Source organism: Zeus faber (assembly GCF_960531495.2).
Source record: "Zeus faber genome assembly, chromosome: 7".
In the NCBI taxonomy this organism is placed as follows: Eukaryota; Metazoa; Chordata; class Actinopteri; order Zeiformes; family Zeidae; genus Zeus; species Zeus faber.
Genome location: NC_137203.1, coordinates 11,122,716 through 11,148,457, shown reverse-complemented (window position 1 = coordinate 11,148,457; position 25,742 = coordinate 11,122,716). Strand labels below are relative to the sequence as shown.

At 43.8% G+C, this 25,742-nt stretch overlaps 1 protein-coding gene across 9 annotated transcripts; it reads left to right on the top strand.

Moving 5' to 3' along the window:
- The first annotated feature begins 1,670 nt into the window (after positions 1-1,670).
- On the top strand, positions 1,671-24,073 carry atxn2 (ataxin 2). 9 transcript variants are annotated; one of them, XM_080003474.1, is made up of 26 exons: positions 1,671-1,894; positions 3,511-3,544; positions 4,580-4,639; positions 5,032-5,103; positions 5,638-5,788; positions 6,464-6,478; positions 9,166-9,290; positions 9,400-9,491; positions 9,753-9,941; positions 10,492-10,664; positions 11,149-11,445; positions 12,909-13,094; positions 13,320-13,499; positions 13,600-13,707; positions 13,838-13,908; positions 14,086-14,432; positions 14,517-14,580; positions 14,780-14,926; positions 16,081-16,098; positions 16,760-16,835; positions 16,976-17,166; positions 19,765-19,891; positions 20,620-20,811; positions 21,417-21,628; positions 22,223-22,436; positions 23,182-24,073. In XM_080003474.1, exons 1-26 carry the CDS (start codon positions 1,782-1,784, stop codon positions 23,208-23,210), a joined length of 3,483 nt encoding a protein of 1,160 aa, XP_079859600.1. In that variant the 5' UTR covers positions 1,671-1,781; the 3' UTR covers positions 23,211-24,073. The 9 variants fall into 9 exon arrangements, with proteins under 9 accessions (XP_079859600.1, XP_079859605.1, XP_079859603.1 ...); XM_080003479.1 differs by lacking the exon at positions 6,464-6,478 and having other exon boundaries at positions 5,638-5,803; positions 11,149-11,397; positions 22,262-22,436; XM_080003477.1 differs by lacking the exon at positions 6,464-6,478 and having other exon boundaries at positions 5,638-5,803; positions 11,149-11,397.
- The last annotated feature ends 1,669 nt before the right edge of the window (positions 24,074-25,742 follow it).

Genomic DNA, 25,742 nt, shown 5'->3' with positions numbered 1-25,742 from the left:
AGAGTAGCGCCGGCGATCTTCCCCTATCGTCGAAGCGGGGTTTGCCGACGGCCCAGCTAGCTCGGGTGCTAAAGCGACTTAGCTAAGCACCGCGCGAACCGCGGCCCGCACACGGCGTGATACCCGGCCGCACGACTCGCGGACTCTGTCTCAGTACGAGAAGCGTTGATAGAGAAGGCGACGCGAGGCGAACCGAGGATAGACGTCCACCGCCAGGCTGCCAGGCTGCCAGGCTACCGTGCTAATGCCATGGCTCCTTGTCAGAGAATACACAAACCCAGGGTCGACCGGAGCGAACGCCTGATCGAAACTACCCCAGCGCTTTTTGGTTCAACCTTTTTTTTTGCGTTTACGCGCAACTTGTGCTACTGTATAGACCGGAACAAAATACCAGGCGCTCGATTCCCGTTTAAATAGCCGGTTTTGTTTCGACACGACGCGTTGATGTAAAACGGATTATGTCGCGCCACCCCCCCCCCCCCCTCGCTCTCGGGTCCTAGGCGTTCGAACGCGGATACACGGGATGTCGTTCGGAGGGGTGTCCGCTTGTACGGCAAACGGCGTGTTGTGCTGTCGCCGGAGGACGCAGCCGTGGAGGACATAGACGGGTCAATGAACTGTCATTGACGGTGTGGCGGTGGTGTTTTTTTTTTTTTTTTGCTAGCCCTCTGTTTAAAAAAAACAACAAAAAAAAACACAAAATAAACAACACTTTGTTTTACTGTTGGAAACAATTCAAGGCGGCAGCGACTTTCCAACCGGGTCGGGGAGCCGTCCCGGGAAGAAGACCCGTTGAACCGTGTGTTTACAGCCGGAAAACACGCTGCAAACACGGACCGCGGCCGCGTCCGTGCGCACGGTCATATTATAACCGAGAGCAACTCTTATTATAGGTGAAATAAATAAATGAGTAAATATATTTTCTCCTGCACTCTTGTTGCACTTTAGCGCTTCCACACGCGGATCCCACTCATGAATGACCGATGAAGTAATAAACAGGTTTTATACAATAAAGCTCCATCCGACCCGCACCGACAAACTACGGCAACGTGAGTGGCCGCCTCGCATTCGCCGGCTCACGTGGGTCGCGCCACACCACAGCCTCGGCGGCGTCGGACTTCCTGCAAATAGTCCCCGGTCGCAAGCCCGTTTGTCCCCGGACGAACGCGAACGCTCCGTTTTCCACCGGGTCGTGTGCGCCGGCGGCGACGCTCCCGCGAGCCGCGGCGGGGGTGGGGGGGCGGTGGGGGTGACGGCAGCGCGTCGACGGCGACGGCGGCGGGGACGCGGCGGAGCGACGCTCGGTGGGAGCCACACCGCTACGCCTCTCGCATATCCCTCCGCGGGTTTTTGTCCCCCTTTCAGACTGTTTTGGTCTTTTCGCTGTTAGCATCGGAGAGAAGCCGAGTCAGCCGCGAAGCCCGCTTTGAGATAATCGAAGAAAATACCGTTAGGTTCATAAAACAGATTGACAAGAGGTGCAACGCAAACGTTTATTTTTGCAGAGTAATTGCCGCTCATTGTCCTTTTTTAAATATTATTTTTTTCCTGTTTTAACAGCCGTTGTACATATTGCTAATTTAGCTAGCACACGTTAGAGGGCTAGCATCGCGTCTCAGCAGGTTGACATTAGCCACCGAGCTGCTCATCAGTCAACACCGTCACAGCAGCACCGAGCTGGTCGTGGGTTTTTTTTTAGGGGTTTTTTTTTTGAGGGGGGGGGGTTTAATTTTTTCAACCCGCTAGACACCGCTGCAAAGGTCGAGGTTTATGGGATCACCATGTCAATGAAGGCCGGTGGAAATCGCAAGCCCGGCGGTGGCAGCAGCACCGGCGGGGCCGCTGCTTCTGGCGCCGGAGGAGGCGGCGGCGGGGCCCGCCACAACCTGGGCAGGTCGGTGGAACGAAAGCGCTCTCTCGAAACCCCACGCACTGCAGACAGTGTTGTGTTTGAAGTAAACTGTGTTTTTGACGTTTTTTTGGGCGGGTTTAAGGAGGTGACAGTTGTTTTTGGGTTTTTTTTTTTTTTTTTTTACAACGTGGTCCAAACCTTGACTTGCATATGAATGAGAGCGTATTTGGTCGGGCCTTGAGACGGGTTCACTAGGCCTCTGCGCGGATCGTATTGGAACTCCGACCAACCCTCGCCGCGATTCATCCGTGAGAAATAAAACACTATGTTTTTCGACTTATCTTTTTTTTTTTTTTACGGGATAGCACATTTCTAACGGGTTCCTGGCATCACCGTTACTTGTCATGTATTTTAACGTATCAACGCCTGAAGTTCATAGCTGGATAGCAGCTAACCAGCCGTTTGACAGTCCGTGCTGGTAAACGAGGCTCACTGGGACCGGTGGGAGCTAACTGGCTTTAGCTTGATGGGTTTCATATCAACGGATTTTGGGGCAACAATGCTGCTGTTTTTCGGTGGCACCGTCCGGCCATTTACCGCAACAATGCTGCAATAGCTCGAAGAATGTGATAAGCGATGTGGGCGCATGATGGAGATGGGCGGAGGGGCAGAGAGGGGAGAGACCGCCGGGCTTCAACCTTGACGTTGGCGGTGCTGCTTGTGGAGAAAATGTCCTTGAAATGTGTCATTTGTATAGTTTGGCATTTTAAGGGATGCCTCAAAACCAAAACCCCAGAGAAGCAGATGTTTGCACGTTGCAGGCTTTGGCCTGTTTTTAGATCACTACGACAGAAACACCCATTTATTGCGTAGGGTTTGGCCAATAGGGTCACGCTCACTGTCACAAATTGTGGTTTAACAGTCAGGTTTCCCATGTATAAATACAATGTGTGTTACTGAGACTATTTGCATTCAGTGAATAGATACGCTTTTATGCTCATGTTTTAAGTTAATCGGAGTCTATATTGGCCAAGTGCAAGATGCACAAGCCATTTCTCTTGGTGCAGCTGCTAACATGCATTAAAATAAATATTCAAAGAATGGGATATGCAGTAAAATATAAATATGTAATAAAATATGCAGATATACAAACAAGATATACAAACAAGAAGAAATGGCCCTAATGCTAAAGATGTATTGAGGGGAAGCATGCATTCCATCAATCGAAATAAGCGTGAGAATGCTTGTGCGCATGTCCATGCACGCGCATATTTGGCCAGCAGTCACACAAGGTGCATCTTAGGACATGCTTGAATAGATGTAGGCTACACAGTGTTTGGCAGTGAGCCTCTTTAACATACTGTTCGATATCTTTTTAGTTGAATCAGGACATTTAAGAATTCACATAAGATGCAAGATGTATATAGACCAGAAAAGGCCCATTGTTAAGATTTCCCCAATGGCATACCGTGGTGGCACTTTAGATTTAAAGATTCTCATTTGACAAGGATTATTTTATGACCCACCCAACTCACAATATCCAAGAAATTGTAACACATTTGATTGTCCCCAACGCCATCTTGTCACAAAATTCTGGTGGTAGGATCCTTATATTGATGTGAAGGCTGATTTTTGACAGCAATTTCTTAATCTTTCAGAGGAAGACACAGTGGCAAAGGTCCTTCTGCAGCAGTAAGTACCCCTAATCACTCTTCAGGTTATTGCTTTGCATTGTAGTCCATATGTAACACAAAACACAATGGTATCACAAATGTCTCCTTCCATTAGGGATGTCCTAATTATTTGTTGAAATTGAATTGCCATTCATGAACTGTGATTAACATTTAAAGTATTTGTTTTGCTAATTTCATGCTGCTATCGTAGTATAATCCTATTATACTGTTATGTTAAACCATAACCACCTTATTATGACATTGGAACTAACCATTTTGGAAAGAAGTAACGATTTTGTAAAATCATGATTGTGGTGACCTCAAGTAATTGCGATGAAGTGGTTATTCAAGTGTAACCTTCCATCCTAGGAAATAAGAACAGACCTTGCGCCTTTGCTTCATGAAATGCTTTTTCTACAAAGAAAAAAAAACGATTTTGGTCTTCAGCGCGTGTGTCAAACTGGCCAGATGAGGTCCGTACCAGATTGAGATGTGGTCTGCAAACAAATTTATGTTTGTGTATTTATTCTGTCCAACTCGCTGGAGACATTTTCCTTGAGTGCTCGTCACATACTGTATGTAGAGCTATCCATTTTGGATACCATTCAAACAAACAGTCACACACACACACACACCCTTGTGATGATTTATGGAAACTATGCACCTCATCACCTTATATTTACACTATAATCAATCAATAATCAATAGATTTACAATTATGCCAATAACCAGTTGTTTTGAAGGCAAATATGGGAGAAATATTGTTAAATGTTTCTCAATCTAAAGAAAACAATTTTTATATAACCTTGCTGAACACAATTTTCTTTTTCCATTTCACTTAGTTGAGGATTTACACCGACTATATAAATACATTTTTTAATGCAATTTGTGGAACTGTAGAAAACCTTTCAATAATCGTACACTCTGGGAAATTTGGATATTTAACCACACAGTCCATACAAATTGACACATTGCTGCTGATGAGTTTTCTTCTTTGTTATTCTCTGCTTACACGTTGAGAACTACATCATTAAAATATGTTATTTTTCCTCAGGTAGTTTTCAATGGCGTTTATGCAAATATGAGGATGGTCCACGTCCTGACATCAGTCGTGGTATGTCTTCTACATTTGTAAATGTATTTGCATTAACACGGCTATTTGCTTTTGGATATATTCTTGTGTCTAATGGTGACAATATCTCGAAGCATTGCCTGTTTGAATCTGTAATGCGAATCATACTTACTGTAAATAAATTGATTAAAGCTGCTTGTCATGCAGCCTGTCATGTGCCACATGCTGTTGTTTCCAAAATATCTGCACTGTGATAAACAAAGCCTGTTGAAGTACAAGAGACAGCTGGTTGCAAAACAAAGTGGAGATTGATCTGCTATTGTTTTTTATTCTCCAGCAGATGTGTGTTATAAACAGGTTTATGAGTATGTGGTTGATATCAGATCACATCAGCCAGTGTTGCGTTCTGTGAGTTTGAGTTTACTTCTTCGCAGGGGACCAAGTGTGAACTGAAAGTGAAGAACGGAGCAGTTTATGAAGGAGTGTTCAAGACATATGGTCCGGAGGTAAGAACAACATGAATTTTAAAGTTGTTTCTAAGCGCAAGCATGGATTTGGTCATTTCTCACTTAGTGATTGTAATGGCTCTACTTAAGTAAGCAGGGGGGATAATGCCTAGTCAGCACTTGTAGCCAGCTTCACCCTTAACGTGGCTTACATAAAGATCCTTTTCTCCTTTTATGGAAGAGCGGTATGTCGTCCCACGTTCTTCCTTTTTAGGGGATTTCTCAGTGCTTCCCCATAGGTAACATTTGACTTTATGTGAAACATTTAACTTGATTTGTTATGTTTATATGTTTCCCTGATGGTAGAGCTTGGCATTGGTGTTATTTCCTTATGGTTTATGAACACTGTTGATTACATTTATTTTCATATTTTTTTGACAATCGGCAGAACTGATGTTCATCTTCCTCTTTTAAGGCTATTATGATTTATTATGTCAGGTCTTATGGTTAAATAATGAACTAGACATGACTATGAATGAATGTAAATGTCGATTATTTTTAAATTATGACAATTAATTTGGTTTTCCTCGTCAGTGTGACCTGGTGTTGGATGCAGCCCATAGAAAGAGCCCTGAGCCGACTGTCGGCCCGAGGAAGGAAGATATTGTGGAGAGCATCATTTTTAAGGCCTCTGACGTCGTGGTGGTGACCTTCAAAGATGTGGACCTCAATTTTGCGAGGAAAGGTACAGAGACTAGGAGTGCTGAGATCAGTATAGCCTTGGACTACACTGTATTTTTTTTCACTGCCTCTTTTGGATTCACTGTGTGCCCAAATGTAGCATAGCCTTCTTGATTATTTTTATTGTGTTTTATATGTAATATGTCATCATAAGCATTTAGCTACACATGTGCCTTTATATACTTATATACACATCATATTGATCCTGTTTAGCCTGCATTTACTTGTGTTGAAGAGGCTGATCATTCAGTTAAATCCTGTGTGTCTGCTCTAAGTGACCAGTCATTTAAATATAATGTGAATTATTGATTGGTCTGATGCTTTGTATGGTATAGCAAAGGCACTGAAATGCACAGTAAGGTTTCTGCAATTTTGATACCTCTAAGGCGCAGTTTCACATATTTATTGAGCCTAAATAATCTTACTGAACCGATCGGCTGTGAATTATTTTAGATTAATTTTGTTTTGCAGCAATATCAATATCATTAACTATCATTGTTGTGGTATGACTGGATCTCTACAGAATGAGAAGCCTGTTTATATTTCTAAAGCACAGCTAGCCTTGTAATTATCTGATAATATTATTAGATTTCCTTATTTTGGGATGGGCGGAACAGTCTGTCTTCTGACTCTTTCTCTCTCTCTCTCTCTTGTCTGTCTCTCCTCTCCAATGATGTAGTCTCCTCTGACACAGGTAATTTTGTCTGTTTTCTTCTTTTACACATTTAGTGCACATTCACATGCTTGGTTTATTATTAAAGATGGGGGGATGGCAGTGGCAAACATAAATTTTGCAGCCCTAACTTTGTCAAGATACCCTTTTATCTTACTGAAAAAAACACTGATATCTGATTGTGAAATGGACACTATCTCTTAGCTGGAAGTAAAGAGACACATTTAAGTATGGTTTAGATTCTCTCTTTTCAGCTGCACCTTCATTGCCTTTCAGCTTGATCTGTCCAGTTCGTTATTGTGTCATTTAGAAGTTATTGTTTACACTGCAACCCTGAAAACAGTGGGGGGAAATACTTTCACAACCAATAGCCCTGCCCACTTCCTCAAGACGTCCAGAGCAATGGCTATATTTTCTATCTCAGCAAATTCTTTGACGAAGGAGTCATATCTCTGGTTTTTAATACAGAACTATTTCTCTCACTTAAATGACTTAAAGATTACGTCTTTATCACCTTTTGTTTTCTTTTGGAACTCGCAGTGTTATGGCTCGCTAAGGATAATTCCACTTGTTTAATCCTGTTGTTTGGTCATTAAATCGATTGATTCTGACCAAAATCTCCAGTATGGCCTTCTCACCTGTCTCTCACAGTCACAATACAAAATTGCAAAAGCAGGGAATGTCCCAGTGTTGCATGAAACACATGCTTTGTTTGTTTGTAGGTTTTATATTTTAAGATTAAAAACAAGGCGTATCGGTCATCTTAAAAATCTGTTTCCAAACGTAATTTACGTTGAGTTTTTTTATATTACAAGATTGAGTTGCAAGTATGTGAGTAAACACTCATAGAAGGATTGGGTTCCGTATTTCTCAACCTGAAAATCTGTGGATGAGGCGAGCTTTCGCCAAAGATATTCAGGAGAACAGTGGGATGCTAAATCCCTCAATGCTTGTTGAATTGAATTCAATTTTGGTGAGAATCCATCCAAGTCATGTCCGAATATGGGGAAGAATAGTCAAGGTTGTTATATACAGGATCATCCCTGCAGATCTGTCTCAGGCAGCCAAGTTTATACCGTGGATGTTTGTCATTCCTGTGTTGTTTATACCTGCATTCCTTCTCCAGAGGAAATTACATTTACTTCATTAGGATGTCACTACAAATGGAAACTAGCCCCTGTTAAAAGTAAATTCAGATGAATTCAGAATAAATAAATAAATCAATAAATATAAATTTGTGTCATTAAGTTATGTACCAAAATAGACAGTGTGACAAAAAAAGAAAAACAATTAATTAAAATTGATATGATAAGCCAGTAGTGGTAGGAACTGTTGGAATGCTTTAAAAATGTGATGAAGTATTTTTTTTTGTGGTCAATAAAATATTACAGTTAGTGATTTCAGTATCTGTGCACACAATATACCTACACAATACGCCTTTAAACTTGGCTTCGCATTTTGTAAAGAGTTTAACGGCATAGGAAATTACCAAATTGAACCCCCCCCCAAGAAAAAATACATGAATAAATAATGAGTAAGCACCCCTACATGACCTGGCTCGGGTTAAAAAAAAAAAAAAAAAAAAATATATATATATATATATATATATATATATATATATATATATATATATATATATATATATATAAAAATAACAATCCAGATCTGAAATCAATGTGATGCAACCATGTGCATGATTCCATTTAAGGTCATTGATTTTTAAATTCCTGTTGAAATTAATGTCTCTGATGTACCAACTATGAAACATTTATATTTTTGTGTGTATTATGTATAAATATAGTGTGTGTGTGTGTGTCTGTTTTCAGCCTTCATGATGTACCGTGAGCGTACAGCATAGCAGCCTCTTTGATTGACAGCGTTCAGCCCTTCTTGCAGGACCTTGCAGATCCAGCATTTTAGTTTTATTTTAGTTTTATGGGTCATATTTTGGTGTTCTTCATACCAGAAATGCCCAGCTGAATGTTGGAGCATGTAGGATAAGCTGGGTGTACCGAGCGTCAGTCCAGGAGCCTGATATGTTTCATCCACATGGGCCAGCTCTGGAATGAGATCAGATCTGGGTTGAGGTTATATTACAATCAAATATTGTTTTGTTTTGTTTTAATTATCCTGCCTCTCCCTGGCTCAATTGGTTTGATTAAGATTTCCTGAGAGTACACATGGAAGCCGTGTGGATGGATAGTGCACTGAAATTTGACCACAAGAAACAATATCTTCTCACAGCCAAAGTTCTAAGTCTTGGCGACAAGTGAAATGAAGGAAAATGTAAATACACCATAGTGCCTCGAAACAAAAATCCAAACTAAGTTAGACGGTGGACGTGTTCTGTCTGCGCTCCTCTCAAACAAGTTTAAAAAAAAAAAGAAAAAAAGATTTGTTCAATCCTAGCGGTGTTTTGGGAGTCTTTTCCATTTATTTACGACACGTACGATAAACTCAATTAGATCCAGCGTTGCTGAGGCCCGCTCAAGCGATTCCTCAAATACTTTTGAAGGGATTTGATCTCAATCCTGTTTGGTGTCACGGCGCTATCTCCTGTTCAGACCAGCTTCAGGCCTGAACACCAAAAAGTATCAAGTGCCGCACATCAGCACAAGCTTCTCTGTTTGCGTTGGATCATGGGTCTCTTTGCGCGGCTTTAACTGCTTTGTATAAATGCTTGCATTTCTTTTGTGCGTGTGCCGTAGACAACTTTACGGATTCTGCTGTGAGCGGAAGGATCAACGGGGAGCACAAGGAGAAAGATCTGGAGCCCTGGGATGGAGGAGAGACGCACGCCTCCGACAGCCTGGAGTCACTGGACACAGATGTGGTCAGAGAATGTGCAGTGTGCACACATACCTTTTGTGCGTCAAAATGTACTGCATTTAAGACCTCATGGGTGATACTCTTTCTTCCTCTCTCCCTTCCCGTCGTGCTAGTCTAATGGGTGGGATGCCAACGACATGTTCAAGTACAATGAAGAGAAGTATGGAGTCCTCTCTACATACGACAGCAGCCTGTCCACATATACGTAAGCTGTCTGTCTCTATATCGTCCATGCCCTACTTATTGTTTACATGCAGATCACCTCACAGTGTAATCAAAACTTCAGTATGGAGATTCAGTTTACCATTTCCATCATTGAAAGGATGATTTTGATGGATTTTTTTTTTTTATCTCCAGATACTGTAGTTGTTCTATTTTTGTGCTTCATTCACCGTCACTGAGATTCACTTATGAATATGTCACCCTACTTCATATGAATTTGAAGTTGCCCCCCCCTCTCCTCCAGGGTGCCCCTGGAACGGGATAACTCTGAAGAGTTCATGAAGAGGGAGGCGCGGGCTGCGCAGCTGGCGGAGGAAATTGAGGCAAGCGCTACATATAAGGCCCGCGTCGCGCTGGAGAACGATGAGCGTTCTGAGGAGGACAAATACACCGCTGTAGTGCGAGGAGAACGGGAGCCACACACACTCAGCAGGTAAGAGCCTCTCAAACATTCACTAAAGTAATATCAATATTTTCGAGATTTTCTCTGACGATTCTGAATCGATGCACAAAACCACATTGTTAAACTTTTATCATTCTGTTTGTGACATGTTGATCATGTTGAAAATCTTCTAAAATGGTGCTTCAGTTAATGAATGCTGAGACAAATATGACGAAACCAGCTGGATGGTGAAACTTGACAACCATACGACAGTAACGTGTGTCGTGTGTGTATATTGAAATGAATGCTAAGCTAACACTATGAGTGAAGACAGACAGAAGTGGAAGGAAAAAGTGTCAAGATGTCCACTTAGTTTGGAGGTGAATTACCAGGTCTCCTTTTTATTCCAAAAGACTGCATAATCGCATTGTGGTGCACAAAATCAAAATCCAATGGCGTTGTGGGCTGTCGCGAGATTCCTTCCCCTGCTTTTCGCGTGTATGTGTGTTCTATGCATGTAAGCTACACTAGAATGCATTGTGTTATAAAAAACCCAATACCCTTATGAACGTCACATGTTTTACAATGTGTGTGCACATAGAGAGAACAAGTACATTCCCCCTGGCCAGCGGAACAGGGACACCATGTCTTGGGGAGCCGGGCGTCAGAACTCTCCACGCCTGGTCCAGAGTTCCGCCGGACCCCCCAACCCTCGCCCAGGAACCCACGACTACAGTCCCAGCTCTGGGGCCGACCAGCGGGTGGTCAACGGAGGTACGGATGGATATGGAGCACATGTGCGTGCGTGCGTGTGTGCGTGCGCACACACACACACACACACACACACACACAACACAAGGTTCCTTTCTAAAGAAGAGCTTGGCATTTTTAGCATTTTTTCTTCAGGTTCTGTCTTTATTACCCTTTTTTATTGCTATCATAAATAAAGTTGTTCAAATACGCAGAGCCATACAAAGGGTCATTTGTTCATAAATGAGGTCAGCACAGTGGTTTTTCCTCACAATCCCTGATTTGGAAGAAAAAGGATTTTTAGTTGCTGTATTAACGGATTGACTCACAATTTCTTTAATTAATATCCTTTATTTATTTTTATTCCAGTTAGTTCATCACAGCCTTGCCTTTCTCTTCATTTATTCATCCTCCCTTTCCCTTTTACTGAACTGTTAATTCTCCTCCTCATTAATTAGTTGTCATCTGCTGCCAATCATCCTTTATCATTTGTCCATCCCTCTTTTAGGTTCATCCCATTGGCCCTCGCCCTGTCCGTCTCCTTCCTCCCGTCCCCCCCCTCGTTACCAGTCGGGCCCATCCTCCCTGCCTCCTCGGGCGGCCACGCCCACCAGGCCTCCCTCCAGACCCCCCTCCCGACCTTCCAGGCCTCCCTCCCATTCCTCTTACCCCTCCTATCCTTCCTCCTCATCTTCCTCGGCCCACCATGGGCCCGCATCACCTGCCTCCACCCTGCTCAAACGCATGTCTTCGGAAGGTACCCACAGCCGTGTGGAGCAGACCTGGGCAAAAACACTGACTGAAGGTGGATGGATTGGTCTTTATGTGGAAATGGGTGATATTGACAAAATCAAATATCTGAACTTATTTTTGAAGATTACCTCACTGTCAATAATCTCACAATAATGTATGGATGACTATTGGTGCTTTCATAACAAATTCACATGTAAGAAATATCTGACAAATAATCATTAGTTATGTGGCTGAGACCCAGCATGTAGAGGCATTGATTAGAACAGCTTGAACAAATTGCATTTCTTTCCTGTAATACAACCTTAAAGACAATATTTAACTATATTGCGATAATACGATAACACAAATCCCAAGCCTTACTAAACTGATGACACCTTTTTGTATTCAAGGTGTCGTGGGACTTAAATTAAGATATTTGAATCTCCTGTCAGCCAGTGTTTTTGCCCAGACCTAGTGTGGAACCACAAAGCAGCAGGGCGGCCTCGCCCTCATGACTGACGCACAGGGGCCATTTTCTCCATCTGAGGATTTGTCACTGAGAAACTGATCGTTTGTCAGTGCTAAAGGACGTTGTACGTTGTTTTTGAGTGGTGGAGCACCAGGAGAGTACAGAGCCTTCTATCTAGCTAGAGATATGCCATTAACGGCATCATGCCCCCAACAGTTATTCTTACTGGAAAGCTGATATTACTAGTCAATTTAAAGATGTTGTCTATTGAGCAGAGTATCTGTTTACTTTGTACACCAAAAAAACTAATGTAATTGACATATTTCTTTTGGTGAAGGCCTAAAAATAATTCAGATTCTTTAATAAACAACTAATTTTAGATAAAAGGCTTTGCAGGGATGTGGAATGGATCACAGATGACATGCACACCTCCTTAAGATGAGGTTTACTATGCACTAGACCAAGTGAAGAGAGAAAGTGAGAGATTATAGACACAACGATATAGATTTTCATGGGGGGGGGGGGGGAGTAGTCGTTAGAGTAGTTACTCTGTTACCTAATTGCTTTCCCCCCAAAAATATTTACACTTATTGTTTTTGCCTTGTATTCTCAACTCAGGTTTTTGGGTCACTTTTCCTTCTTTCTTGCTTTGTACATTCCATTTCCTTATTCACTTATTTTGTTCTTTCTTATCTAATCATCATCTTCTGTTTCATGCTCTGGAGTCCCTTTGGCTGATGTGTGCACAGTGTGGTGTTTCTCTAACAGCATCATCAGCTGTGCTTGTGACAAGTTAATATCTGTGTGTGTGTGTGTGTGTGTGTGTGTGTGTGTGTGTGTGTGTGTGTGTGTGTGTGTGTGTGTGTGGTGTGTGGTGTGTTGTAAACGTTAAGAGGACCGGCTTTTACGTCCGGAACTGACCTAGAGAGCAGACTTAATTTAGTCTTAGTGCAGATTTCTGTAACATGAGGGAAGACACCCCCCACACCCCCACCCCCCACTTGCCGTATCGGTGTGTTGACATTACATTCTGTCTTTTTGCTGCTTCTCCTCCTTGTGTTCTTCAGGCCCCCCCAGGATGTCCCCAAAGTCCCAGCGGACACCTCGTGCCCACAGAGTGCCACCCTGCCGGACCACCACGGTCTCTTCTGGCGTGGACTTCATTTCCCAGCATGCCCCTGGAGAGGTGCAGGGGCCCCCACAATCCAGGAGTAACTCCTCTGGAGGAACCTGGTCCTCAGTGGTCAGTGGAGGTAAGATTCTCTTGTCTTTTTTTTTTTTTATTTTTTTATTTTTTTTTAAGACGATGTAATGTCCTTTTTCATAATTACCACTTTAGACAATCGCTGCATTATTGGTCCCTTATATCCCATTTGTTTTCAGCACTGTTCACTGACTTTGCAATCCGCCCTTGTGAATGGGTTAGCATGTGATTAAATCCAAAGTCCAAACCCCAAACCCCCCTCTTCCGTCCTTAGCCCACAGGCCTCGTTCACCCCGTCAGAATAGTGTTGGTGGAGCTTCCCCCGCCTCCTCCTCCCTCCCGTCCCACCAAACGGGGACGGCCCCCGTGGAAACGGTCGCCCCGCCAACATCTGCCTCCTCTCCTACCGCTGCTAGCCCCGCTCCCAGCGTGGCTGCTAGTCCATCTGTAGAAGGTGAGTCAAGAACGCACCGGAAATGAACTATAAGGCAAAGTAGATTACGGTTGAACCGTTGATTTTCATTCTCAACGCTCATTTTCTCTGCTCTCACAAGTGAAAGAGTGCCGTGTCCAGGAGACGAGACAGACGTCGCCTACGGCCAACAAGGAGAACATCAAGCCCCTCGATAGCTCCCCTAGTATCGCCAGACCAGTCTGTAAAGGTAAAAGTGCATTGACGCTCACTGTTTGGCTGAAGATCTGATTACGATTTGACATTTTATCATTACCGTGATTGTTAATCGTTACATTAAAAGTCTGCTTTTGTCCATCATTCTCTTTCTTGTGCTGTAGGACCCCCTTCCATGGCACCAGACCACAGAAAACAAATAGACAATTTAAAGAAATTTAGCGTAGACTTTAGGGTAAGTTGAGTGAGCCTATTTATTTATTTTATTTTTTGTGACGGTATTTACGCTTTTATGATACTGTAACAGAAAGGCGACTGGTGTACAGCGAAAATAACACAACTTGTATCGCCTGTTCCTCTGTGGGGGCTACTGCAGTTTTCTAACTCCAACATTCTCCTCTCCTCCATCCAGTTGCAGTCCAGCTCCAACCCAGACCCCGTCTTTGACCAGATGATGACCAAGCCTCCCAGAGATCAGGGGGACAAGCCCAAGGACCTTCCCCTGGACAAGGCCTCCACCGTGGGGCAGGAGTGCAATGAGGACGGGGTTGTGGTTGTGGCCGGTGGCGGTGCAGCCCCAGCCCCCGGTGGCAGTGGCAGTAAGCCAGGCAGCCCCGCCGCCCCTCCCTCCTCCTCTCCCTCCGGCCTCGAGCAGAAGAGGTCCGGTCCAGATGTGACGTCGCAGGGGGTCCAGACGACCGCCACGTCCACGTTTACCAAACCCGACGACAAGGAGGAGAAAAAGGAGGCTGTGCAAGAGTAAGTGGAGGGATAAGGGAGGTGGGAGCAGACGGTAACAAGACAGTCCAATTTCTTTTTGTTTTTCTTCCTTTCCTGATGCAGGCAGGTGAAGAAGTCCACCTTGAACCCCAACGCCCATGAGTTTAAGCCGAGGTTCAACACGCAGGTCAGTCTGCTATGATGCTGTTGTGCTATTCATCACTATTATTTGAGCGAATTGTGCTCATCATTTCCATCCAAATGTGGCAAATTTTGTGTAAGAAATGTCCTAAGGTTTTCATCAGTTGAAATTTACTGCTAAATGTTTATGTTGCAATATTAAACTTAGCAGTGTAAAATACATCTTCACTATACTCCTTCTACAGCCTAAGCCAGCCAGCACCCCCACACCCCCCCGACCTCAGGGCCAGCCCAGCCCCTCCATCATGGTCCAGCAGCCCCCAGCAGTCTACGGCCAGACAGTTTGCTTCCCCCAGATGTACCCCCTAACTCCTGTCAGCCCTGGAGTACAGGTGAGGAAAAACTGTCATACATGCATAGAAACGGGTGCACGCTGCTAAGTCTACTTGATGTACACCTATTCGACACAAAAGCAAGTGAAGGTCTTAAAGTATTGCAGACACTAGGTCTTGCAGTGTCCTTCCTTCTATTTTTTTTTCTTCCACTCTTCCTCATCTATCTATTTGATCTTTGATGCATCCCACCATTAGTCTCTATTTGCAGACCTCTTTTATCAACTTCATTTGATTTGTGTGTGTGTGTGTGTGTGTGTGTGTGTGTGTGTGTGTGTGTGTGTGTGTGTGTGTGTGTGTGTGTGTGTGTGTGTGTGTGTGTGTGTGTGTGTGTGTGTGTGTGTGTGTGTGTTCTGTTTTTAGAGAGAGATGTCCCTTTTTCATGCTGTTCTTTCATCTGCCAGGCCTGATTAGCAGAGCTCCGCACCCCCCCCCTCACACACACACTACACATCATTGGTGTTCAACCATGGGCCACATGTGTGTTTGTGGCCCTTGTATTGCTGTAAGGGCCACACAGTATGGAATTGCATGGAGGGCAGTGTGCCGTTTTATACTGCACAGCTCACAGAGCAACTACTAGCCCAAATATCCTATTTGACCAATATGAAGAAAAACCCTTGCTCTACATTTCATTTATATATATCTAGATTTTATTTTTGTAGTGAATTAATTTAGACTAAATCGTAATTTCTTCATCATCCTTTGCGGGCTGCACCACCACTGCTACACATCCTGATGTTTTTTCCTCTCTGGTCAAGGGAAACAATCCTCTTCTGAACTCTGGGATTCTCGTCGATTGATCGTAGTAGAATGTGAATAATTGCTGTTTGATGCTTTAATATAACACTTATTTGATCAAGTATTATATTCAAAAGTTTGTGCAGTACTACTATTTTGAAGAGAACAGAATGTTTTATTTGTTTATGCCAATCATTTTTGGTGAAAATTCATTTTAATTCTTGTAGTTCAATTTCCCTTTTTCTCCAACTTGCTTTAAGAAATACTTGGTGATCCAACATCAATCAAGCCAAGAAGTAACGTTTGTGTCCAACTAAAGAATGGTTCTTTTTTTTTTTTTCCCTTTTTCTCCCTTTCATTCTCTTTCTTTCTTTCTTTCTTTCTTTCTTTCTTTCTTTCTCTCTCTCCATTAGAAAAGCATAATCTGGAAGGTTTGTGAAATTTTCTAAGAATTCTCTTCTATCTATTTATTCCACCCCCCCTGCCCCCCAAAAATCAATACTCATAGGTGTTGTTTGATCTATCATTTAATGCCCATCAGGGGATGGTTAGCCAGCTTCTTATTGCAATTCCTCCAAACGGCCTGCAGAGGGCCTTCGCTCAGCCTCATTCTACTTGCAGTCTGTTTCATTAGCTTACCGTACAGATGACATTTTTTTTACCTACGCTTTAAAACAGACTTCTATTCTATTAAGCTACTTTTTTTCATCTTATAATAGGAGCAGATGTTATTGTTAATAAGCAATGGTTGATATGCAAACAAATACATGGCACATATCGACAGACTCGTGGCAGACACTATTTCAGTGTTATTGACAAAACAACATTTCAGCCCAAAGCTAGACAGAGAGAATGCATGTAACTTCATGTAAGGGATCGGTCCACAAGGCATGCTGTGGTGTGTATGGGCAAACACCGGTTAGCGTCTGGAGGCTCAGGCCAGCATGAAACTGTTGCAGCTCCCCATTCACAGTTCAAATCCAGTCCCCAAGTTCAAACGCTAACATTTAGTAATGTACAGTGAATGGAAATGACGGCTGGAATGAGTTGAGTGGCGTTGAAATGTCTCTTTTCTGTCCTTCTTGCGTCCAGTCCAGTCCAGCTATGTACCATGTTCAGATGCCTCATATGACGGTCAGCCAGTCGAAACCCTACAGACCAGGTAAAGGTGAGAGCAACTACTACCATTTCTCATTTCTTATAAATCAATACTATTACAGGATATACTATACTATTGGTACAAGCATAGAAAAAAAACCTTAACACCCTGCCGCCCCCTTTCTTCTCGAACCTCCCACTGACCTCCAGTACCCAACATGCCCCAGCAGAGGTCAGACCAACACCACCCTCCAGGCACACCCGGTATGATGCACCCTGCAACAGCAGCGCCCCCCATTGTAGCACCAAGCCCAGCCTACTCTGCCCAGTATTTCACATGCAGCCCGCAGCAGTTCACTAGTCAGCCACTGGTGCAGCAGATGCAACACTACCAGTCACAGGTAATTATTGCTATAATTACTAGTATATACTATAATTCAGCTCAATAGTTCACTACAGTGGATATCTCATTTCTAGTAATGGTTAAAAATGTAACTGACTGTGGTGCAACAAGTCTGTTGTTTTGCAATTGCCTCCAATGCTAAGGTCTACGCTGTCTTCCACAATTATTTACCCTTGGTAAAGATGAGCAAAAAAGACAATGAACGGTTATCTTGTCTACCTTGGATAGAAATCGAACATTGAGTCTCACATTAACTGAAGTAAGTTATTAGAAGAAAAATTGTCTTTATCAAAAACCATATTCTCAAAAACACAGGTCTAACAATTATTGGCGCCCCTTGAAAGTTTTGTGAACAAAATCCAACTGAAGAACATTCCAGTCCAGTCATCCATCAACAACATCTAGATCAGAGCGTGCACACATTAAATCAGGCAAACGTATGTTGACCTTCACAAATTAGGCAGTGGCTATAACAAATCTGGAAATGCCCATCTCGACTACTGGAGAAATAATTAATATTTGTAAAACAACTGGAGCTGACACGAACCCTCCTAGTAGAGGACACAAATGTACTTTGGCCCTGTGCTCCATGAGGGTTTTTGGGGAGGCAAACATTTCCTCCAGGATGACTGTGAGAGAATGTTGGGAGTGAGAGAGAGGATGTGTATCTGGCTGTGACTGTGATATAAAGTGGTTTGATACTGCCGGCAAAATGTACTTATTGTGAAACACCTTTTACAAAAGTGTCTGCTAAGTGACCAATGTCTTGTAATGCAATGTAATGCATGCCAAGATAAAGCCTCCGTAAACCACAAACCTAAGCACCTAGAGTTTGATAGATGATGCTGGAACTTGGACTAGAACTGGGTTCTACAATCAGATGCGATCTAAAAAAAAAAAAAAAAAAAAATAGGTGGGTTTGGTGGGGGGCTAAAGGAGGGATTGCCGTGCAAAAAAGAACCTATTTGCAGTACGGTGGTGGATCTGTGACGTTGTGGCGCTGTTTTACCTCCAAGTCGTTGTGGACTCGTATTTGGACAAAAACATTGCTCCCTCTGCCAGGAAGCTAAAACTGGACTGTGTTTGGGTCTTCCAGCAGGACAACAATCCAAAGCCAACCTCCAAATCCAAACAGAAATAGTGTGAATTGGGAGACCACAGAATCGGGCTACATCCCGTTGAAAGCCGGCAGGATGAGCTAGAGTCCACATGCGAGGACCAAGGATGTGGAGGAACAGTTTCAGATCCCTCATTCTTCTCAGACTTTTTTGTCATGTTGGTAAAGGGAGTGCTGAATTAAATGCAGGGCTGCCAATAATTGACACAGCTCTTGGTCATGAATAAGTGATTTTGTCTTATAAATTCTTGTTTTACTCTGAGTAATGGTATCACAATATAACTTGAGAAGTGAGCATGAGAAAATATTTGATAAAAGTTAATTTCATCCATCATTTTTGACTCATTAATTGAGGGTGCCAATAATTTGGGAGGGCATTGTGTTATTCTGTAGTAAACAGTTTGTCAAAAAAGTGACTCAGATCTGACAGCTTGGCCATTCAACAATGCCAGACACCCGAAAATTGGATTTGCCTTTTTGGCGACTATGGCCTTCCAGTTGTTTTCTCTGGGAAAATAAACTGTTGGGATTCCTGACGTCGTGGTGGTGTTATCATATTGAAAGCTATTGAAAGGGTTTTTGTGTAAATTCAGTGAGCTGATGTTGTGGATTGGCACGAGGAACCTTCTAGAGCTGCTTTCACACATGCATTGTAAACCTGAAATTATCCGGACATTACCCAGAGGAGCTGCAATTACCCGTGTGAACGCAAATGTCCAAATCATTTGACCCGGACATTGAGCTGACTTTACCCAGCCAGCACCCTTGTACAAAGTACAGGTAATGTCCAATTGAGTGTTATGTGTGAACAGAGCAGGTAATTGTCCGGATCATTCACAGCAAGTGAGTGGGCACGTTGCGTTTTGATGTGTCTGTCATGCGGTAGTTATTTACCTTCGCGCAGATCTTCATGTATGGAGCGTAGCGGCTGCATACTCCTTTCTGCTTTATTTATTATTCCTTACCACTCTCTCATTTATATTGCGTATATATCCAAATATATGGAGTATCAATGCAAATAAAGGCCTAACTACTGATAAATCTTTAACCTCGTCCGCCATCTTGGGTGTGCTGTAAAACTCTGCAGCATTATTGCATCACATCCTGCGTCCCGCACGCTCAACCCAGGCTCCACCCCTCATCTAGACCAAACGGATTATTTCCAGGTAGTGTAAACGCGTCTAACACAGACAATCTCCAGTTTTTTGATACATGTGTCAAAGGGTAAATCCGGATAATCAGGTCCTGACATTATCTGGATATTGCCCAGAGTGCATGTGTGAAAGCAGCTTAGGTGTTTTAGGCACCCTCGACTGTATTTTGGAACATGAACCTTGGGCGTCAAGGAAGTTTTGGAGAACACTTGTAAGGGCAAGTGCAGATCCTGATAAACGACCCTGGATGAGTTTGATGTGCATTTATTTGTAGGAGTTTAACTCAATGGTTCTTCACTCACCAAGTGTCTGCCCTCTCCTCCAGGCCCAGCATGTGTTCAGCCCCGTCATGCAGGGCAGTGCGAGGATGATGGCGCCCCCGACACACGGCCAGCCCGGCCTGGTCTCCTCCTCCACCACACAGTATCCAGAACAGACGCACACCATGTACGGTACGTCGCCCCACAGGGCTTTAAGGCTGTGTTTAAAAAAAAAAAAAAAAAAAAAGACGGGCACAGAGCCTCCGCTCCGCGCCCGTCTTTGTTTCTCCAAGTGTGCAGCCTTAAAGGTTCAAAATACAGGAAAATTGACGGGAAAATATTTGTACAGGAGGACAGCTGGAGAGAAGGGTAAAATACGGGAGAATCCCGGGGGAAACGGGAGGGTTGACAGGTATGTGCGCTTATGCACCTTAGGCAGATAGACAGATTCTGTCAGACAGAGCTGCGAGTGTCATAGGCAGCTCCTATGATAGACAATCACTTTATTTTTTTTTTACGCTTAATGCAGTACCCTTGAGGGTTTCTGAACAATATTTATCATTGTTTTTGGGTGAATTGATTTCCAATAAACATACATTTGCATAAATCAAGAATATTTGTCCACTCCCAGGTTGATAAGAGTGTTAAACACTTGAAATAACCCTTTAAGCTATTTTGAATTGATAAAAAATGTGCGATTCATTTGCGATTTATCGTACTTATCTATGGACAATTATGTGATTAAGTGCGACTAAATATTTTAATTGATTGACAGGCCTAATGAAATGTAAATATATCAGTGTGGACTCAACACCTAATATCAAAATCGGATTGTGAGATCCTGCTCAGTACCCACCAGTCTGTGGCTTCATATTCCTGGTGCTTTAATTCTCATTTCTGGCTTTCTCTCCACGCTGCAGTGTCCCCAGGGCCCATGCCGCAGCAGTACCCCCACCCTAGTGCCACCCTCCACCCCCACCCGCAGCATCCACAGCCCTCTGCCACACCCACGGGCCAGGCCCAGCAGGGCGGTCCGCCACAACACGGAGGACCCCAGAGCCACCCGGCCCAGAGCCCAGTGCAACACCCCCAGCACCAGCAAGCTGCAGCAGGTAGCTCCACCCTGGCAGAACACAATGGAGCAGCAGAATCCCTAAATCTTCCTCTAGCAGCTCAACTTACAGACTTGCACACCACTGATTGGGTGCATCGCTGAAAAGATGAAATTAATCATTTCTGCAAAGTTAAACAGTGCATTCTGAGAAATGACTGTTGCACTGCTTGGTCAGCCTCCTTTGGGAGTTTCCTTAAAGCGGAAATCAATGCGATCAGGGAAATTGTAAAGATGTGGAAAAAAAAAAAAGTGTATTTTGAAAACTGCATTACACATGTTCTCATCTGTATGCGAATACATGGAATGTTTGTTATGAAGTGGCAGCTAAAGAAATGAAGGATCAATTTCAAATGTATTATTTCTTTGTTTTTTAACCATAATTTTACAGATCACTTTAAGACTATTGACAAAAAAAGTGTGTGTGTGTGTGTGTGTGTGTGTGTGTGTGTGTGTGTGTGTGTGTGTGTGTGTGTGTGTGTGTGTGTGTGTGTGTGTGTGTGTGTGTGTGTGTGTGTGTGTGTGTGTGTGTGTGTGTGTGTGTGTGTGTGTGTGTACTCTCATCTACAACCCTATTTATTGATGTTGTACGCGCCTGTCACGCAGCGGCAGCAGCGGCCCAGGCCCTCCACCTTGCCAACCAGTCCCCCCAGCAGCAGATGTACTCCGCCCTGGCCCCGACACCCCCCTCCATGACCCCGGGGCCCAACCCCCAGTCTCCCCAGGCCTCCTTCCCCTCTGCCCAGCAGACGGTCTACATCCACCCCCAGCAGGTGCAGCACGGCTACAACCCAAACCACATGGCACACGTACAGCAGGTAAGTCCGACTTTTCTCGTGTTTACACACCAACATTTCTAGTGTTTCCTGTAGAAGTGGGTTTCGCCCCCAGAGGCCGTTTAAGGCTCAGCCATGCTTTTTCTTACAACAATACGAGTGTTAGTTGTTTTTCTGGCCAGGAAGAGAGTCGAGGGACTTTTTGTCCGACGATATAACTATTCTATCAAAGCCCAGGAGTTTCACTTGATGACTGTTTACGGAGCGGGGCTCATGAGAGCATCTAGTTGAGTGGCTGATCACAGTGCAGAAGGCCCCCGCTAGTCCGCCCCCGCAGCCTGGCTTGAAAAAAATGCCGAAGCCGTCCTTTAAGGTGGACACGCCCCGTTCCTCCTCTGAAGTACCGTAATTAGCGCCACGGACGCCCCCAGCAGATGAGAGTAACACTGTCAGCTGTCTGTCTGTCTTTCCTGCGCTGCATCTCTTAACTTGTTCTCTCTTTGTCTTTTCCCTCTCGCTCCTTCTCACTCATGCTTACTGACTGTCTCTCTCACTCACTCACTCACTCACTCACTCACTCACACACACACACACACACACACACACACACACACACACACACACACACACACACAGATGCCTGATGTAACACACACCCTCCTCTCTCTCACCCAGGCTCACATGCAGTCTGGCATGGTGCAGTCTCACCACGCCACGCCCACCCACCCCATGATGCTGATGGCTGCGCAGGGGCCCCCCGGGGGTCCGCAGCCCCCCATGCCCCAGACCGCCCTCAACCCCATCCCAGTCTCCTCCACCACACACTTCTCCTACTTGACACACCCACAAGGTACACCAGGCCTCCACACAATGGTCTTTTTGGGGGGAGGGGGGGGGGCTATTCTGTAACTGGGAGACATTCAAATCATAGGTTTTTAGTTGTGATACATTTATCAGAGAATATTTGAAACTTTAAAGGCTTTGATTTGTTGATGGGTGGAATCCATCCTGGAACCCATATGATGGGTCAAAAATGAGCTGGTCAATTGTTTTCTTAATCAGAATAGTCTTTATTGCCAAGTAAGTTTACACGAACAACGAATGTCTTGGTGTTCAGTGCATACATGAAACATAAATGTAAAACAATAAGTAAAATATTAGTGAAATATATAAGCATATGTAAACTCAGGCTGTTTATTTATTATTATTTTAAATAAAGCTGTACAGTTTGTGCAGGAATGTGCAAATATAAAAATAATATTTCAAAAATATTCTAACCACCGGAAATTCCTGGAATTCTGTGATTTATAATGAAGGTGTTTTTGATGACGCGTTCTCATTGTGTCTCCACTGGCTAAATGAAATAACATGTGCCAACTCAACTTATGAATAAAAGCAAAACTCCCATTTAAGCCAGGTCATTTTTGACCAGACGTAGGTTTTCGGCGTCCTGGGAGGGTCGAGTCGCCTGTAAGCTCTATGGTTAAAACGGTAAATTGAAAATAAATGCTATGATTTTAGCGGCGCTCCAGCTCGGCTCCCCTCCGTGTTCGCCCGTGTGAGCTCCGGCTGAACCCTGTCCTTCCTCTCCGCAGTGCAAGCTCACCACCAGCAGCAGCTGTAGACAGGGGGCGCCGCTGAGCCGACGGACCCTCCGCCCCCCCCCCCCCCTCGCCCGTTACACCCCCCAGAAGACGAGGCCGACGACCTTCCCTCCCCCTCCTCTCTCCTCCTCCATCCACACAAGACATGCGCATCAGCTCCCTTCCTCCACCCCCTCCCGCCGCCCCCTCCTCAAAGACTAGGCAATAAGAGAATGTTAACAGATTGATGCAGTGGCAAAAGCCTTTTAACCAGATAGAATTTCTAATATTAACAAGGGAGCGTCGCCCCCCCCCCCCCCTTTTTTTTTTCTGCCCCTCGTCACAAGGAAACATCTGCATCCACACACACACACACACACACACACACACACACACACACAATGAAGCTACGTCCACACACACACACCGTTCCGGAGGGTCCCATAAGAGTTAGCTTGCCAACCGAGGAGTGAAAGAGAGTGGGCAGTGAATGACGAGTGAAGAATAAAACTGGAACTTGTATTTTGTCTGCACCTTGTTATGGGGAAAAAAGAAAATCTTCCAACTTTTTAGACAGTATTAATCCTACTGTTTAACTATTGCTGCTGCTGCTATGTGCTGCGTTTTGTTTCCAGACTACATGACAGGTTTCTAACCAAACTAAAAAGAGATAATCCCGATGAGAAGCTTCCTGTGAGTTAAATGAGCAGCCGGACGACAGGAGAAACGTTATTTATGGAAAAAAAAACCAAAAAAAAAAAACCGATGGTCCAGGTGATCAGATCCCACTTCTCACCTGACCATCATGTAACTTTTAAGTTAAAAAGAAACTTTTACTTTGTAGATAATATAAATAATTTAAAAAATGAGCAAAAAAATCTAAAAAATAATAAAAAAGTTTTAAAAACTGGATGACTTGTGTGTGCCTTCCATCTGTGCTGGACTAGTGGTTGAGTGAGTTGAAATTCTGTGTCTCTTTTGTGGTTTTAAACAACTTACAAACAGAAAGACGTTATAAATAATTTGCGGTAAATGGGAAACCACAAGAGGTTGAACAGGCTCCATCATAAGAGCATTATTTGGACGGGATAATGAACCATTTGTGAATTTGTTTTAGTTTTTTGAACCGTCCCTTTAATCCAACAGATTGAGGCTGGATGCAATTTGTAAAGTGTTTTCCTCATTTGAACGGTTTTGATTTCATGCAGCACATTATGTTCACACTCTAAACACAGCGTGCAGCACCATGTCACTCACGCGCTGGAGTTTTATCAGCGTACACACCAACCACGACCATGACTCAGTTTTGGTTAGATTTATTTTACAAAATGTCAAATATACAGTTGATATATATTTATATAATTTAGAAGGCTTATCATAACTGAGTGGGATGTGAACACAAGCCATTGAAACCACAACAAAGCTTTTACATCTGTCGTCATTGGAGAGGAAGGGGAGGGGGGTCTGAACTGGAATGTTTACAGTGCTGAATAACAAACACAGAATGAACAGTATCAAGAACACATTACATTCATCAACTGGACAATTTAAACAGCGGGAGACAAAACGAGAGGCGCAGTGGAAGGGCGTCAACACCTGAGGTACACCGGGATTTATTCTCTAGTAGGAAACTAACCAGACGCTGGCAGAGAACACCGTCCACAAGACAGGAACTACTACGCAGTACAAAAAAATAAAAATAAAAGTTAATGCTCTCTCTCGGCGGGCGTCGCCCCCCTCCCCTCGATTGAAGGTATGCATCTACCTCAGGAAAAGCTACTAAGTTCAAATGGATTAAAGCCAATGAGCGCTCTCTTGAATGTGTTGTAATGTTTGTTCGTGTGGGGTCTAGCGTTGGAGGTGTGGGATATTGCACTACGGTCTGCACCGCACCCTGAGCTGTGGAGGGGGAAGGCACAGTCATCCTCCCCACGTCTAGATGGTCGTCATTACCGTTGCTCTCCTGTCGGAATATGCACAGAAGGGAGATCCAAATGTGGCTCGGAACGGGGGGATTTAATGAAGCCTCAAGCAAAAAAAAAAAAAAAAGGTAGACCAACCGTACTTTTGCCGAAATTGTCTCGTCTCTGTTCCCATCGTCCTCTCTTATTTCTAAGTTAGTAAACGACACCCAAATACTGTCAGTCGTGGCTGCGGCGTCAGTTGATAAAAAAAACAAAAAACAAAACCACCGCAACGATAGAGAAGGGGAAGAAGACTCTCCCATGAATTCATCAGACTTATTAGAAGGGAATCATTTAACTGCTAAGTTAGTGTTTAAGCGTGGACAGAAGAAAGACTCAAAGGAAAGTAAAGCTCGCGTTAAAGGCCCCGTCACCCAAAAGCATCCCGGAACCATCGCCACATTTGTCTACGAAACTAAACCCGGAAGTAGATTTATAGAAGTAAATACACATTTTCACCTTTAAATTAGATTATATTTCCATTCAAGCTTTTCATGCGACAGTGACGGTTCGTTTGCTGGATGTTGGTTTTGTGTTCTCATCGACTCAATGTGCCACGCTGTTTGCAAAAAAAAAAAGAAACAAATAAATTAGGGTTAAGCTGTTTTG